This window comes from Olea europaea, unplaced genomic scaffold (genome assembly GCF_002742605.1).
Source record: "Olea europaea var. sylvestris unplaced genomic scaffold, O_europaea_v1 scaffold101, whole genome shotgun sequence".
Taxonomy (NCBI): domain Eukaryota; kingdom Viridiplantae; phylum Streptophyta; class Magnoliopsida; order Lamiales; family Oleaceae; genus Olea; species Olea europaea.
In genome coordinates this window covers 493,619-512,714 of record NW_019227420.1, presented here as the reverse complement: position 1 = coordinate 512,714, position 19,096 = coordinate 493,619, and the positions used below count along the sequence as shown (strand labels likewise).

At 33.3% G+C, this 19,096-nt stretch overlaps 1 protein-coding gene across 1 annotated transcript; it reads right to left on the bottom strand.

Annotated features, from left to right (window-relative positions):
- Positions 1 to 236: 236 nt before the first annotated feature.
- LOC111372551 (UDP-rhamnose/UDP-galactose transporter 2) lies at positions 237 to 4,156 on the bottom strand. The gene is made up of 6 exons (XM_022994902.1): positions 3,707 to 4,156; positions 3,443 to 3,608; positions 2,672 to 2,856; positions 1,736 to 1,936; positions 866 to 1,027; positions 237 to 757 (listed from the first exon to the last, which is right to left on the bottom strand). The coding sequence occupies exons 2-6, from the start codon at positions 3,570 to 3,572 to the stop codon at positions 401 to 403; spliced, it is 1,035 nt and encodes a 344-aa protein (XP_022850670.1). The 5' UTR covers positions 3,573 to 3,608; positions 3,707 to 4,156; the 3' UTR covers positions 237 to 400.
- Between the last annotated feature and the right edge of the window lie 14,940 nt (positions 4,157 to 19,096).

Sequence of the window (19,096 nt, the reverse complement as noted above, 5' to 3'; positions counted from 1 at the left end):
TTTTCTGATTTGTGACCAAAAAATAATAAGCGATTAACTAAATCATTAATTTGGAATCAAATTGTACAAATCTGTGACCTAAATATATTTAACTAATAAAAGAATTAATTAATTAAATAAATCATAAATGAATTTTAATAAAAATCTGATTTTTTAAGTTTGAAACTTGTTTTCTTGATTTTGAAACATGTGGTACTTAAACTCTATGAAATTTTCCCATGAATATACAACAAGAATCTGATGAACATATACTATGTAACCTTCAATTCTCAATTTTAGATAATTTCTTGATCATCAAATGGGACCATGTCTTGCCAAAATAAATTAAATGGGACAATCACTATAAACAACACAAAATATGCTGCTGCAACAATAGCTTGACCCAAATATGGATGTCGACTTACCCAGACCGAGCAAGTTCAACATCCTTGACAGTAGTTTTGCCGACTTCCTCCTTCAGTAATCTAATTTCCTCGTCAGTCAAACTGGTTTTTGAAAGGGGTGCTACCTTGGAGTTAGCCTGCTTTTCAACCTCAACTGCCCAACTATAAATAACCATGCCAACAACTGCAATAAGCATCCCCATAATGTTCTTAAAAGTCAGCTCGGAGTCGAATAGCAGCCATCCTAATGTGAGGACGGCCACTGTTTTCATGTGGCCTAAAACTTGAAAGGAAACTGCTGAAAATCGTCCAATGCAAAGATATTGGCTCACGTTGCAGAATACAGCTAGAGAACATGAAAGGAGTATAAAGAACTGCAAATATTGCCAACTCGCATCAGATGAATAGACAACTAATGACTACTACAACTACAGTGTACTAAACATGTAAAGAATCTAGACAAGTGAGAAATAGGTGCTTACGATGACTCCACTAGAAAACTTGTAGTCCAAAATTAACTTTCCAGAGAGGTAGTAGTCCAGTATAGGACCAAACACAAGAAGAGAGCCAGCTTGAATAGGAGCGGTTTTGCTCAACAGTTCAAACGATCCAATAGAGTACTTTTTCTGCAGAGAACCTATTGACTGAATCAAAAGAATAATTGTCCAATCAAACATCTGCCTGCATAACATGGGAGAAGAAGATTTTTGAAAGAATATTATAGTAATGCTTCTTTTTTCATGGGAAGGAATTATATATATATATATTTTTTATTTATTTATTTATTTATTTATTTATTTTGTTGGTGTGGCCACTTATTATACACACATTGAGGGACCCACAACTACTACCTCATCCAACATTCATTTTTATCTGTTTATAATTTGAACCGTTTATAAACACTTTCCAAACATGCTTTTAGTCTTGGCACAAAGATTCTGCAAGATTTTGATGAAGCTTGTACATAAACTGGATTAGGATAGCTTCCCAGATTGAGCAGGATAAGTTCAACCGAATGACTGATAAGGTGTAGTATGTAGATCCACCAATAATTACTATAAAAAAGCATAATTTCTAAAAAAATCTATATTTAACATGCTTTACCCATCCACTGAACAGTTAACAAATACATCTGACCACACGACATCCAAATATTAACACTATTCTGAGAGGAACTGGAAGCCATGACAAAATCAGAATTCATCACAGGCTACTTAGAAGCTTTAAAACAACTCAAAAAATTGCATTGTATGTTATCTTGAGAACCATTTTAAAATTTGATAATTGGCATCAAATTAAACCAAACCTTTCAACACATCCAATATAATAGGTATAGAATTAAATATACTCACAATTTGCTGCAGTGACGTGGACAAAACTGCAACACAAGCGCAGAGAAAACCCTTGGCATTAACTTTAACATCAGTTACAGTGCAAACACCGACACCTATAACCACAACCACAACAGCCATCTTAACTTCCTTTGCGTAATGCTTACTGTGAAGAATCCATTCCATCACACAGACCACAGGAATCATGCTCAGTTTTGATATCTACACCAAAAGTACAACAGTACATTAGCTAAATCCAAAAGGTAGTGATTCCCATGCAAATAACAAAAAGGAAATATGGCATCAGTTATTTAAAGAGTTGACATCTATGAGGGAATTTTACAGCTTGAACAAAAACTGTCAGTTCAGAAGAAAACTTTTAGTTCATTTCTCAAGAACTCCAATTCCAACTAAAACAATTTTAACATTGTTAAAACAAAATTAAAAAATAATTAACCACAAATGCCAAAGTTAAACTATTTATGAAAACAAATACTAAATACTAATGATTGTTGACTGAACATGCCTGTATCATCAACCTCAATATGGAGAGACATTCTGCAAATCTCGTTTGTCAAGAAGTTTGTTAATGGTAATAATGATAGATTTCTTCAGAAGCTTGCTTCATTTTAATCAGATTTTTTACTCCCTAAAGAAAGGGCAAAAATTTAATTGCAAATTGATAAATCGATGGATGTCATCAAGTTTCACCCATCGTGCAGCCAGGTCTGTTTTATTTACCAGTAAGACAATGTTTGTGGTCAATACTTCAAAGTAGGTCCAACAAGAGTTGGGTAAGAAATGAAAAGAGTAATTAAATTGCCAAAAATATATATGGATGTATATACAAGTATACAGACATATGTATATATAGACAAGTATATAAAAGGGAAGACTTGTACACCATCATGTAACATAAAAATAAAAACTTGTGCAGTGTGTCACTGAATATCATACTTGGTAAAATCCAACCGAGTTTAGCATGAGACTTAAATTCATCCCTGTGATTGACATATTGGCAACAATTGAGAACCAGAGAAGTTCCCAAAGAGGGACATGCTTTGATGCTGAAAGGCCTGTGGCACTGGAGACCATACCAACAAGTGCAGTAACGGCAAAGTGGAAACCGGTCAATGTTGTAGCTGCGTTAAGCAAAACATGAAGTATTAAGAGAGCTGTAGAGTTTGGTCTACCTTTCAAGCAGCATAAAAACATTTAAAAATCATAAAATAAATTTCACCATTAAATTATTATAAAAGAACTGATTATTAAATAAACAACTGCAAACAGATCAGTTAAGAATATGCAGGCAAGGCCCACAGACTTTAGATCATAGTAGCGTATTTCCTTCTTAAATCTAAACCTGAGCATGCCAATTGCATCAACCAAAATGGAACTGAGGCCATATTTGCAACCAAATTCACCAAAATAGATTGTTTGCAGGCTTTATGAACAGTTGAAATGGTAAATGTATATGGGCTAAATTTTCCTAACATTAACAAAATCGACAAATCCCGCAGTTCAAAAACTGATAAACACCTCAGGATCCAATCCTGAATAGATTACAGTAATCAATAAACTACTATCTAAAGTTGAAGGCAATCCAACAAAAAACATCTACAGGAAACATGAATTTTGAAATTAACACCCATCAAATTCAAAATTCAAAATTCAAAATTCAAAAGGCAAATTGACAAGGGGACGAGATCTGATAAAGCAGGGACTAACCAAAACTGAAAGCATAGCCGCTGGATGACATGAGTTGCTTGTTGGCCATAATGATTCCAACAGAACTGATAACATTCATTGCCCATGCGCCCACATCAGATACTGCCGATGATTTCTTCTCCGACTCCATTTCTCTCCCACTAATTCAACTATTACTCTACGTTTACTACAAAATTACAAAACAGCACTAAATTCTTGTTTAATAAAGTAAAAAATAAGCAAAGATACACCCCAAGAAAAAAAGTAATTGAACAGATCTCACACCTAATATGTATATGTTGCACCGACGAAAACAACTGATTGACAAAATTGAACAAGAGAGAGAGAGAAGACACTGAGTAAGACGAAGAAGACAACCGATTATGACGAAGAAATGAATCTAAAACATGGGATTTATTTCTTTTTCCGATTTAGAAATATATATTAAAAAAAAAAAAAAAATTCGAGCCTGCTTTGTTTGTCCTGTTTAAGGGGTGGTGGAATGTGGTTTGGCTTATTTATGCGAATGCGTAAGGATCGATATGGGGAGAAGCGAATGAGATACGTGAAATTCACATGAAAATGGCCAGACGTTTGAGATTTCACGCTTTTACTCTCTGTGCCTAGGTGGGTTTACTTTTATGCAAGTAATCTTGGATCCGGCATTGCCCATCTTCCTCGAACATGAAGTTGTATTCCTGATTTGATCCGCTGCCAATCAAATATTTTCTTTCTTTTACCAGAATCTTTTGTCCGTTAAGAAAAGTAATATTTCCTCCTTAAGATAAAGATACAGAGGTATAAGTTACTTTATTTGTTAAGAGTATAGTTAATATTTTAATATATCTTTATTTAAAGAGTTTTGTTATCAACAAATACAAAATTAATCTTATTTAGACCCGTTTGGAAAGGATTTTAAAAATTGATTTTTTTACTATTAGAAGAAAAGTGGGATCCACCTGCAAGAGAAGAAGTCAAAAATTACACTGAAATAACGAAATAACAATCAAAAAATCCCTCCCAAACAGGCTCTTAGATTATTATTTAATGTAAAGATATATTACAAAAAAAATAAGAAAAAATTATATTTTCTACTATATTAATTATATATTCTTAATCAGTTTGAAAATGAAAACAAGCATATTTTTGTGGGACGAGGAAAGTAATATGAATTTAGATCTAATAAAAAATAGTGTAAATTCACCCAATGGTCTACAACCTTTCTTAAGAGTAACATCCATATTCTAAACTTTGTAATGTTATGTGTACGGTTTTTCCACGTGAAGGAAAATATTTACATAAATGGTAAATAGCTACCCTATCTACACGATGTTTGAGTAAAAGGATGAAATTGTTCAAAATGAACAACATTTGTAATTTAAATGGTCATCGTTTCGCTTTTGGAAGAAATGAAATATTTTTTAGACAATCTTACTCTTTCAATCAGATATAATGTGCATGTTGCAAGGACATTTTATACTTTTTCAATCAGATATAATGTGTGTGTTGTAATGGCATTTGGTTTTGAATTGGAAGTTTTCTGTTAGGTAAAGATTTCACGCATTTTGTTAAAATCTTATGGACGTGACTGTACGAATAATAAATTGAGGATAGACTGCCAAACTTATGGAAAGTAAAGGGTCCCTAAAGTAATTATCGAAAGAAATACAAGGAAATAATGAAATTATTACTTTCCGATGCCACAATCAATATTTACCCTAATGAGAAACGGTGGAAAATATTACTTCTCATTTTTCTTATGGTGCGTTTGGTCCAATAATTTCCATGAATTTCTCATTTTTCTTAGGGTGCCACAATCAATATTTACCCTAATGAGAAACAGTGGAAAATATTACTTCTCATTTTCTTAGGGTGCATTTGGTTACCAATAATTTTCATAGAAAATGTGTTTTTTCCACCAAAATTCATATTTTTGTGATATTTGATTGTCATTTTTTCATGGAAAATATTTTCCTACTTTTGGTCATGTAACCATATTTTTCTAAAAATCAAGGAAAATATTTTCTTTAGGAGAGGTATGATTTTATTTTCCATGGAATTCACCCCCCTCCCCCCTCTCTCTCATCATCCACTCTTTCTTATTTACCCACAATAAAAAACAAACAAGTATAATATTTTCTAGGTTAAAAATTAAATCAATCAAACACTTTTAATTGACAATTTTCATGCAAATTAATTATAGACAATTGAATTATCTAAAATTTATTTTATTTCCATACTTGCAATTAAATGTACCATTAATGAATTGGAGGTTGAACACTATAGCGGGTCTTGATTATTTAATATACGGCACAACTAACTTCGTACTTTGTAAGTACTAAATTTTTTTTCAATTTTTGACGTTGACTTTTTTTTTTTAAAAAAAAATAAAATAAAAAAGAACTAATGTCAATTGCGTATAACAAATTTGTAACACAATTGCACAATAAACTCCTCGACCACCGAGCAAAAGGGATAGCATGTGGCCTAAGGCACATTAAAAGTTAATTTTTATAATTTTTTACCCCCCACTTTTTTGATAGTATTTGCACCGTAGAAAATATTTAAAATGAGGACATTGTCCAATAGAGTTGATATCTTTAGAAACATAAGGTACTTATATTTATAGTGACAGTTAATGAAATACAAACGTACCAAGGATAGTTGAATTAATTATTTTCTTCAAATTTGCAATGGGTTGAATCCTGTATGTGTTGACCTCGAAAATTGGACCCTTCATGTGGCCAACCGATAGCCACTCCATGTATCCTCCTTGTGCACAATCAACGCACGGTCAGATGCACACGGTCGGAACCAGCGGGGGTAGCGGTGACCGTATACATTCCGACGGTCAAGTTAAGCTCAGGTGATCGGAACAGTACCAAGGTTATGCAAAATAGTAGGGAGGAGAATGTATGTTTACTTGCTATGGAGTGCTAAGTAGAAAGAGTTTCATTACTTTTGTCTCTTGCCAAACCTTGAGTATTTATAGGTGAGGAGATCCGTTGGATGTGAAACACGTGTATACATTTGAACGGTATGAGGCGTCAATCAGCCGCGTCTGTAGAGTGGGCGGGTAGTTACTTCTCCCGAGTTGAGTTGACATAAAGTTGATAGGTCACATCAACTAGCCTCATGGAAATGTCAAATCACTTTAAACCTCAGGGACAGAAAAGATCTTGTCAAAGATCTCATTCTGAAATCGGTTATGGATCCTCAGGCCGAGGTCCACGGGGATCATTTCGCCTCGGATTTAGGGGGATAGAGCGCTTCAATCAGTTTTTTCAGAATTACCCCTATCTCGTAGTGTGATAGCAGATCATCTCAATTGGAACTACTTAGGGGAACCACTTCGTATGAGCGTTCCATACCTCGCCTCATGTGAGTTCAGTTCGGGGTGCAACAGTATGTACTATGTAATGAATAACTACATCAAAGCCTTGATAGCTAATTCAATCATTCACTACATTCATTTAGATTTTAATTGTTAGTTCGTATTAATTTTGAAGTATCGTAACTTATACATTACTAAAATATAATTTTTATATCATTAATAGTTATACAATGTTATATATAAGTTTTAATTTAAGGTGCGTTTAATTACAACTATGGAATTTATATGGAAAGAAAATAAATTTTAGATAATTCAATTGTTTAGAACTTATTTTTAGAGAAATTAGTAATTAAATGTGTTCGATTGATTAGTTTTCAACCTAGAAAATATTATACTTATCCATTTTTTATTGGAGGGTAGATAAGAGAAAGTAGATAGATAAGAAAGAGAAAGAGAGTGAATTTCACCTCTCCCTAAAGAAAACATTTTTTCCTTGTTTCTGAAAAAAATATGGTCACGTGACCAAAAGTTAGAGAATATTTTTCATGAATAAAATTGTCAATCAAACACCTTAAAAGTAGGAATTTTGATTAAAAATAACATTTTTCATAAAAAAAAAAAAAAAGCCAATCGAACACACTCTTATTGATATTCAAATAGCGTAAAACTAATAACATATTAACTATTTTCTAGTTTAGATTTAAAATAATGCGTATTTTGATAGGTACCATAAATTGTTATCCTACTCTCGACGGGCATATTAAATATTTAAACAAAATTAATAAAAAAAAAGTAATATTTCACATAGCATAGCATGGAGTAATGTTTATTTGCTAGAAGTTCATTGTATTAAAAGGGCATAGTTGAAAAATAAAAGAAATGAGATTCCAACTTCGTTACTTTTCATTTTAACCTATTTTGGTATATACAATTTGAGGATGACTAGTAAAAGTTGATCCCTCTAAAAGTAAACTTTTGTAAACTTCTAGGAAATTAGGGTGATAATTTCCTGGTACATTGGACAAACCAAATAATTCTCTCTTGTGCTTCATTTTTTTTTTTAAATGTTTGTTTATTTATTATTCGTGTCAATAAATATTTTCATTTCTATGGCCTTAATATATAATCTACGAGCAGAGAATGAGCATGGATATAGAGATGTTTTAAAAAAAAAAAAAAAAAAAAACACTTAGTTAACTATTCGAGGTTGGGGGTACATTATGGCGATAACTCACTAAAAATTGTAGCATGTCGATCTCCCTATGAGATGAAGTAACTTGCTATGCTGGAAAAAGGAATTTTAAAGTTTGACATACTATATTCTATGAGAGAAGGAAAGATGTTCTAGTTTCTTGAAACTAATACATTATGCTCACGGGTGGATCTAGGACTTTGACTCAATTAGAATGGTCGTTGATCGTCAATATTGACCGTTGACAGTTAATGACTGTATAGCGATGTCGTTTATTAATATTAAATTAAATACTATTAAAAATTCTTCGATCTATATATAAATACACTAAAACGTAAAAATTGCATGTTTATATCAAATTATAGCTCAATACAATCCAAAATAATATAAAATACATGATAGATGAGACTTCTTTGTGTTATCAATGCTTAACAAATTGTTTGCTCGAGTGAAAGCGGTTGTGGGATTAGATGCACCACTATAAGAACTAGGTTGTGATTTTCATTTCGGTTGAAAAAGTTAATTCCATAATAAGTAATAGAATTGAACATTAATCAAAGATTAAACGTAATTAAAATTAATTTTAAAATATAATCAAAGTTTTAATTTCAAATTCCCAATACCGATTTATCACAAATTATAAATTCTCCAATTTCTGATTTTCAATTTTCATAAATCACATATTCACATTTTATAATACTTAAATTAATTTCTAATATCACAATTCACAGTTGATATATTCTCAAATAACACATAAATCAAAACTCAATACTCACAAGTCGCATCAAATAAAGTATCAAAGTATAAAATACTTAAAACAACAAAAACCAACAAAGATAATAGTCATTGACTCGCCTAGAGTCTTGCCTGCAGAATTGAAGGCAGAGGGGTCAGAGTGCAAGTGGTCATTGTCGATGCAATCTGTTGCAGTGGCCAAAGAAGTCGCGTCACGATCAGATGAAGGGGATGAGCGTGGAGGTAGGGGGATCGTTTTGATTTTTTGGTAGTTTTAGTAATTTCCTCATATGGGAAAAATTTATAACTCGGATATTAACTATGGGCATTTCAACTTTTAGGTTTAATGTTTCAAAATTCAAAATTCCGATGATAAATAAATAATTAAAAATATTTTATTAATTAAATATATTAAAGTCATAATTATACAATTAATGATCACAAATACATACTTATGGGTCACAACTTATTTATTAGTCATATATTATCAAATCAATTGGTTACTTATTATTTTTCGATCACAAATAAAAAAAAATTATAGGTTAAAAATTATTTTATAGTCACGAATCAAAAATATCGTAAGTCACAATTTGTTCATCAGTCACAAATAAAAAAAAAAATTATAGGTTACCATATATTTACCGGTTACAAATGACAAATTATATAAGTCACAACTCAAAATTTTAAATCACTAATTATTTATCGATCACAAAATATCAAATTTATTTGGTCGAAATCTCAAAATATTAGTCACCAATTAACCAATTTATTGATTATTTGGTCACAACAACCAAATCATGTGCGACCACCATTATCATTTGTGACCATGACCTCGACACCGAACATCAAATAGCACGGTTGTCAAACACTAGCACCGCCAGAGCCATCCCTACAACCTCTCGACCACTGATCAACACCGTTGTATACCACCAGAGAACCGACCATCACTGTACCCAACAACACCACCATCTCAAAAATCACAATCTCAAAATCACTGCACCACCTTCTAGTCACCTCGCAAAATCGATCTAAAAGAGTACCCAACCTCTGCACCACCACCTCACCACTACCACCATCCCAACACCAACACCAATACCAAACAGTTGCAAAGCAGCATAATAAAAAAACTGCTGCAACATTACCCAAAACCCACATCAAACAACTGCAGTGTCATCTCAAAATCCCATCACCACTTACGAAAACTATTGAACCTTCAAACAAAAGGCTACTCGATGGTGATTAAGTGTCGCTACAACAACTAAGATCTGAGCACGCGCACAGTTCACTGCTGCATCAACACTAAGATCTAAGCGCCACCATAACGGGCATTTCAGAGCTTCTCCAGGCAAATAGAGTTGATAGACCGACTATTGATAGTCGCCGATTTAGAGTGCCGACATCGGTGAATAAAGAAACTTAGCAATGATGAAGAAAAAAAGAAAGGGATAGGGAGAAAAATCTTAGGGTAATTGGCGCAAAACGTACCTACCTTTCAACTTCATTGTGTAAAACGTCCTCACCTTTCATTTTTTAACATTTTTGCCCTCAAATCAACCTTTCGTTGCGATGAAGGTCCTTCCGTCCAATTGCCATCCATTTTGCCGTTAATTAAAGAGAGAGACTCAATTTCTTGCTGGTCAACAGGGGTAAATCGTCCTCACCCAACTGAACCCTTCATTTTCATCTTTTTCTTTGAACAACAAGAGGCAGTTCCCATTCCATTCCCTTCTAGTTCTTCAAAAATTTCCATTTATCTTCCATTTCTACAATTTTTCCTCCATTCTCCTCTCGTATGGGCGCATATCAGCAGTCGGCGTAGTGGAAACCTACGTTGAGAGTTTTTCCAACAAGCGACGCGACGGTAAGAATCATTATTTGTCGGTATTTTCATTTTCCATTTAATATTTTGGTGCTTTGCATGATTGAGTGTATGTGTAGGATTCTGATAAAGTTTATTATTGTTACACAGGACTTCAAGGAACAACATGTTTCTTCTGTTTCTGAGAAAGCCCGGCAATGATCAACCCACCTCCAGCACCTTGTTAGGATGAAAACTCTCTGCCAAGTTCTATTAATTTTTTGGATTTTTTTTTTTTGTTGTTCAGTGCACAAATTGTCATCAGGTAGTGGATACAATATAGCACTTTAGGAACCTGTTTTTGGTGTTTAGGAACCTATTTTTGATGTTCAGAACTTATGTTGGCTGCAGAGTGGATATTTTGCACATTTGAAATGAATTGTATCTATTTTTGCTTCAGTTTTCGTTTATCTTAGCTTCAACAGGTAGTGGTTATTTTTGTTTCAGTTTTCGGTCAATTGGTGGATGAATTGTGCTCAAATTCTGTGATAGAATTGTATATTTGGGGACTTTTGAGTTGGTGTGTATCAACAGGTGGTATATGAAAGAAAACAGGGTACGCTCTCACCAAAAATTTTTATAAAGGTAGGGATGTTATTCGCAAATTTTTCTAAAAGGTAGGGACGTCAATCGCCAATACTTTTTATAGGTAGGGATGTCTTAAGAAAAATTATAACTACGTAGGGATTTAACGCAATGTTCATTAGATTCGCAAAAAAAGTGAACAGGACCCGTCATCTTCACCAATAAGCCAAAATGAGCCAGTACCACTGAAATGATAAATACACAGCACCCATTTCCACTTGATCTTCGCCATTTACCCTATGGTCACAATAAGCATAAACTAGAAATGAAAACCTAGTAGTTGTCTCAATAAATTGACCATCTATTCAATACATGTCTTGCTACATTTTTCTAGAAACCCAACATTAGAGCAGCAATGGTAGACCTGGTGGTTGGATTTCACCATATATGTTCTTCAAGACAGTTTTTTCCTTCATATAATATAATAATTTAAAGTATTTTCACACCTATTTTTCAGCTACTGTTACTGTGTGGACTACGTAGAAGGCGGGAAGAAGGGTTCAGTTGGGTGAGGACGATTTTACCCCTGTTGACCAGCAAGAAATTGAGTCTCTCTCTTTAATTAACGACAAAATGGATGGCAATTGGACGGAAGGACCTTCATCGCAACGAAAGGTTGATTTGAGGGCAAAAATGCCAAAAAATGAAAGGTGAGGACATTTTACACAATGAAGTTGAAAGGTAGGGACGTTTTGCGCCAATTACCCAAAAATCTTAAGTCAAAACTAAATTGTAGAGAGATAAAAGATATAGGATATTATCAATAATTTAATTAACACCCGATTTTTGATTAAATAAACCTCAAACCTGATTTTTAAATGGAAAAACTTAAATACTTGTTTATATATAATTTCCTCATATGTAATTATATAATTTGTATTGGTTTTTTATTTTTTTAATTACATGCCCAAATCAAATTGAAAACTAAAAAGCTCATCATTATCCAACAAAATTAAAAAAGGCCAACGGTTTACCTTCCCTCTCTGGCTTAGCTTTCTTCGATGACTCCTCCCACAACACCGTTCATGGTGCCGGCAGCTTTATAGACTCCACTGAAAATTCAACCTTACGGAGTTAGCACTGGTGGTCGCACCATCTTGCTGGGTGCTGACTCCGCCACTAATTATGCTTGTGAGTAAAATAATTTTTTTTTTTATATATCGTATTATACCAATATTTTGTGGTATTCTCTATAGAATTGTGAAATAGTATGAATTTGGTAATTCTAATGAAAATGACTACAATGAATGTCAATTAGTACTAGGGGGTCTCTCGTGTCATAATTTAAATTGAATAGTCAAATTGGAATATGTAACTGTAATCTCAGCATAAAGCATTCCAATTCTCTTATAGAAAAGGAGAAAATTGTAGCAATGGTTCTAATTTTTTTTTTTTTTTAATAACCTTCAATTTGTGTCAACAAAAGTCCTCAATCTTTGAGAAATAAGCACACGAGGTCCAAATTTCATCCATTTGAACGTTAATTGACTAATGAAAGTGGATTTAATTTTGATCAAATTGAAATGGGTAAAATGGAAATTTTGCTATTTTATCCATAAAATAATTTTAAAAAACCAAAAAAGAAAATAAAAATAAAAAATCTTCTTCTGCCACATTTAACTCACCCTATGGCCCATCCCCAACACATAACACCCATCCCCACCCCAAACCAAAACCCAAAAAGCAATTATCCAATCATCGACCTACTATAGTCGACCACCACTAGCCATCGCGAGCCATCACTAGCCACTACCACAAACCAAAACCAATTGAAAACCACCATCTTAAAAGCTTGCCAGCCTCATCTCTCGTCTTAATCGGAATTGTAACAAATTGACCACTTGCAAGAGCCAGCAATCCGTTCTGACTTCTTACGGGAGTTGATGGACTCGATCATATGGGGCTTTTGACACCAGAGTGGAGGCTCTGACAAGAGGGGCCGTTCTTGAGGGCTCTTGACTACCTGAGTTATTTCCGTTCCCATATCCCTCACGCTCATAGAGCATACAATCGATGCAGAACTACTAATAACCTTAATTATTCTCCATATATAACAACTATTAACATGTGTTGGAAATTTTAAGCTAATTTCCTTTATTTCTATTTACCCGCGTGATCTTTTGTTGTTATGAGAATATTAGCAAACTGGAAAAATAAAGAATATAATGCACAAATTAAATAGACCGTCAAAACTTTTTACTATATGAAAAATTGTTACAATCATATGGAATTTCACTCACCAACCCAATCCCTAAATATTACAAAGAAAAATAAACCTGAACTTTACTACACCTACTTTTCTACCCTTTGTACGAAAAGCCTTAAGATGCTATTTTCTCTCAGATAAACTCTCTGGCCATACCAAAATAATAAAATGCATCCAATATTTATAGGATCAATAACCAAGTAGTAGAGTTTAGTTTAAACTCAAACAATACTCCTTTAACTCAATAGGGATTCATTTATGTGCAAGACTCTAAAATCGACTCTAAATTGGAGATCAAATTCTGCAAGGATTCTACTCTCAATTTTAATTAGAAGTCTTCCATATAATAACTTTCTTTTATTGTTTCCAATAGAAATCCTCCAACTTTTGACTTTTGAGGCAATTACCTAACAATCTCCTCCACCTTGCCGAAAACGAGTCAAAATCTTGTCATACCTTCTACAACTTGCAATCACAATATTTGGAAAAAAACAAGTAAGCCTTTGACACACTTTAACTGTCCCATACTCCACCGTATGAGTATAACCACTCGAAATTATTCATGAACTCCGAGCATTTCGTCAGTTACATGTCAAAATAACCCTGTTGATAGTTATGCTACAACTATCCCACTGAATTTCCAGAGAGCTTATCAGCCATCGACATCACAACACCACCATATATCTACACACCTAGCATCAAATGTTAGTCAATATTATGTGCAAATATGCTGACTGGGCCAGTAAGAACACATCTTCTATTATGGCAACTGGCATCATGCCGTGAGGATGTTCCCATCTTACTTTACAGCACCGCATCTGTGTCATCTTCCTCCAAGAGAGATGCATTGTTCGACCCTAAGCAGTTAGCTAATCTTGCTCTACCTTTTGGACAATTTCTCTTCACGTGGCCAGTCCAACCGCAGTTCCAAAAGTTACTTTTTTCCTCGTGGAGTTGCTTTCTTCTCCTTTTCAGTCACAAGCACCTCATTATCAGATGAAGTATTATGTTCCCCTAATCTTCTTTTTCTGATATCAAGTTGCTTGTCACTTCTGCGAAACTCATAGTTTCATTCCCATACATCAAAATTGGCTTGATATGTTCATAGGTAGATGGAAGAGACTAAATGAGCCGTAGTGCCTTATCCTCATCATCTATCTTCACTCCAATAAACTCCAGTCCTGAAACAATCCCGTTAAGAACACTTGGATGGTTTGAGATTTTCTTACCTGCCTTCATGCACAATGAATAAAATTGTTCATTTAGGTACAACCGATTTGAGAGGCTTTTCGTTTGATATAGTTCTTCTAGCTTCTCTCATAGTTCATTTGTAGAGGATATTCCATGAATATTTGCAAGAACGTTATTAGGCAGACAAAGATGTATCATGCTTGCAGCCTTCAAATTCAATTCTTCCCAATCCTCATCGCTCATACTGGATTCAGCTATCTTGTCAAAACTCTTAGTTGGTTTTCCTTTCAAAACCTTGTGCACTCTAGCTTGAATCAATAAATCCCTAACTTGTACTTGCCATAAGCTAAAATTGATTCTCCCGTCAAATTTCTTCATTTCATATTTCAACGACGGCATATTTTTCTGTTGCTCCAATACTTCGAACTATTTGACGCTCTGATACCGCTTGTTGGAAAATTTTACGTCAATTCCTTTTATTTCTATTCACCCGCAAGATCTTTTGTTGTTCAAGAGAATATTAGCAAATAGTAAAAATAAAGAATATAACCCACAAGTTAAATGGACCGTTAAAAGTTTTCACTATATGAAAAATTGTTACAATCATATAGAATTTCACTCGACAACTTAATCTCCAAGTATTACAAAGAAAAATAAACCCGAACTTTACCACACATACTTTTCTAACCTTTACACCAAAAGACTCGAGATGCTAAGCTCATAATATTTTTTTCGCAGATAAACTCTCTGGCCATACCCAAAATAATTAAATACATCCACTATGTATAGAATCAATAATCAAGTAGTAGAGATTAATTTAAACCAAGACAATACTCCTTTAACTCAACAAGAATTTCTTCATGTGCAATAAATTGGAAACCAAATTCTGCAAGGATTCTGCTGTCAACTTTAGTTAGAAGTTTTAACTATATTTTATTATTTGCAATAAAAGTCCTCCAACTTTTGACTTTTGAGGCAATTATCCAACAACAGGCTTATTAATTCTCTATATCATCACAATCTACTATCTTAGTTCCCACTTTATATTGACTTGCACTTATAGAGCCAGCACCATCATTTTCTTCCTCCTCGCCACTCGAGTTTTCCTTCTTTGGTACCAGAGCTATCAATCTCCTATCATCAGTATTTGAATTACTGGAGAAAGTTTTTGTTTGATTTTTATCTTCCCCTTTCGATTGATTTGCTAGCCATTTCAATACATCGTCCCATTTTGATGGAGTTAGTTTTGAGATCGTGATTTTCAAATAGGGGGAGATTTTTTTGTGTTGTTTTGTTTGAGATGTTGGTTTTGGTTTGTGATGGTGGCCAGCAGTGGTGGATGGTTGTCGACAATAACAAGTCGATGGGTGCGCAAGTGTTTTATGATTTTTGGTTTGGGTGTGGGGAGGGTGGGATGTTGTGGTTTTCAAATTGGTATTGGTTTGTGTTAGTGGCCGACGATGGCCAACAGTGGTAGGAGGTGGTCGACGACAACATATGGGTAATTAGGTAATTGTTTTCTAGGTTTTGGTTTGGGTTGGGTGGATAAGATGTGAAAGAAGATGATTTTTTACTTTGATTTCTTTTCTCTTTTCTCTTTTTTATTTTATTTTTTGGTTTTTAAAAATTATTTTATGTATAAAATAGCAAAATTATGATTTTACCCATTTCAATTTGATCAAAATTAGTTAAAATCCACTTTTGTTAGTCAATTAGATGGAATTTGGACCACAAATGCTTATTTTTCTAATATTGATGATCTCTATTGGTACAAATTGAAAATTATGGTAAAGTTTGCAAAAAAATGAAAGGTTAGGGATCGCTGTTGCAATTTTTTCTTAAATACAAATTCTCCATTTTTTTGGATTTGAACTTACGCCCGACGGTCAAGTTTGTTTTTATTATTATTATTATTATTAAGAGGCAAAAACGTAAAATCCTAAATTTAATGCTAAATAAATTTTAAAAAAAATAAATTGAAAAACGTAAGGAAACATATCCCTCTGTTACGGTGTTACCTACAGTCCAAAAGTTCTGGAAACAAAAATTTAAAAATTGTCAAAAATATTGTTTTTGGACTTTTTGAGCAGCCGTGGGCAGAAGATTCCCTAGGTAGCACCGAAAGTGAACAGAAGAATCACTTTTTGACTAGAAATACGAATAATTGATATTATTATTTTAATTATGCATTCATCCGTAAATATAAAAGTAGACCATTACAATTTACACGACAATTGTAATATATGAAAATATAAGGGCCTGTTTGGGAGCGATTTTTTCCTTCAAAAAAATTGATTTTTTGATCGTTATTTCACTATTTTAACCACTATATTTGACTTCTTCTCTCATAGGTGGACCCCACTTTTCTCCTAAAGGTCAAAAAATCAATTCTCAAAATCACTCCCAAACAGGCTCTAAAAAATTGTCTTCGCGCCTTCTAATTCTTCTTGACTATTTGAATAAATTTACCTTACAAGAGTAATTAGCAAAAAAGTCCATATTGTTTGCATTCATTGCTAAAATAATCGCCGTCGTTTCAAATTTAATATTTGCACCCTCATTTCAAACCTTTCTTACGAAATTGGTCATTTCCATCACGTTCCCTTAATTCCACCCTGAAATAAATGCATGAAATTCACTCATATTATTTGACAAGGGTAAATTAGTCAAATCACTATATCTATATATATATATATATATATTATTCTTATTTTTTGTATGTCCTCTCTAAACTTTTTTGTAAATATCATCCTTATGGTTTGATGTAATTTACAAGTTTAAACTTTAGACCTTAACTCAAAACATTGTCGGCAAAAATCTTCCCTAACCCTTTAACTATTTGGCACAAATAATCATTGAATAGTCATGGAGTACAAGTTCTCAATAATATTTGCTACAATAAATACAAAATACCATAGTGAAAAAACAAAATAACATTAACTTGCTACACAATAGATACTTACATTGTTAACCAACCAAACATGATATCAATAATTCTGATATGCTGTCCCCTAGGGCATAGCCTAGTGGTGCAAAGGATAAGAGTGAGATTATCTCACGCCTTGCTGGGAGTTGTAGTGTGAGGGTTCGATTCCTGAGATATGGAATTTGATTCTTTGTAGGCGCAGTGTACAGGCAGCTCTTGTTCTCTGGCTTGTTGGGGCACATTCCGCGATTTACCTCCCTTACAAAGCTCTAGGAATGGAGCTGTGGAGGCCCTCAAGGTTGGAGTTTAACCTCTTTTTTGAATAATTCTGATATGCTAAACTACTTGCTTTGTATATTTCTTTGGGCTGTTAGACAAAAATTGATAGGATTTACAAAAAAACAACTGCAGCAATCAGAATTTTAAAAGTAAAAAAATATTTGGATATCCCCACATCCTCAGGTAGCATTTGGTGGTGGCAAAGTGCTGTCGGTTCTCTTATTGTGCCTGTAATTTATTATTATTATTATTATTATTATTATTATTATTATTAGGGTTAGGGATGTGGAAATATGTATATTGCAATCAACTATTCAGACTGCTGCAATCGTTTTTTTTTTTTGTGTAAATCTTATCAATTTTTGTTTATCAGCTTAATGTAATATACATAGCAGGTAATTTAGCATATCAGAATTATTGAGATCATGCTTGGTTGGTTAAAAATGTAATTGTCTATTGTGTAGCAAATGACTATTATTATTATTATTATTATTATTATTATTATTATTATTATTATTATTATTATTATTATTATTATATTTTTTTAATTGTGGTATTTTGCATCTATTGTAGCAAGTTAATTTTGAGCACTTGCACTCCGTAACTTCTCGATGATTATTTTTGTGCCAAACGGTTAAAGGGTTAGAGATGATATTTGCTGACAACGTTTTGAGTTGAAGTCTAAACTTGTAAATTACATCAAACCATTAGAATGATATTCACCAAAAACTTTTAGAGAGGAAAAGAATAAAGCGACTTGACTAATTTACCCCTTTCAAATAATGTGAGTGAATTCGATGCATTTTTTCATAGTGGAATTAACAGAATCTAACGAAAAGCAAGAAAAGTCTGAAATAAGGGTGTAAATGCCAAATTTGAAACCGTAGGAACTATTTTAGCAATGAATGTAAACGATAGGGGCATTTTTTTTAATTACCCTAAAGATTACAAAAACACAATTTTTACACTGAAATATAATTCAGTGGTAAGATCAGAATAATTTTAACCAGTTGACTAGGTAAGATTCTAATATAATTCAGGTAATTCCACACAAAATATCCACCCTCCACCCCTATTAATTAAGTACCAAACCCACCACACAGCAACGCCCTTATCTACAAGCCAAATTGTATTATTGGATCTGAAATAAATATGCCTTGACCTCAAAGAATATACCTACTCGATTTATGATTACCATCTCATGAAAAAGATCAAAAAGTCATTTTCATGGCACCGACACATTATGGAAAAGTATTGGACACAATACACAACGAAATAACATCAATTCATAGTTTACTAACTAAACAAACTACCGAGGGTCGGAATGGAGCCAATTTGAGAGACTTGATTTTCCTAATTATCGAGAGAG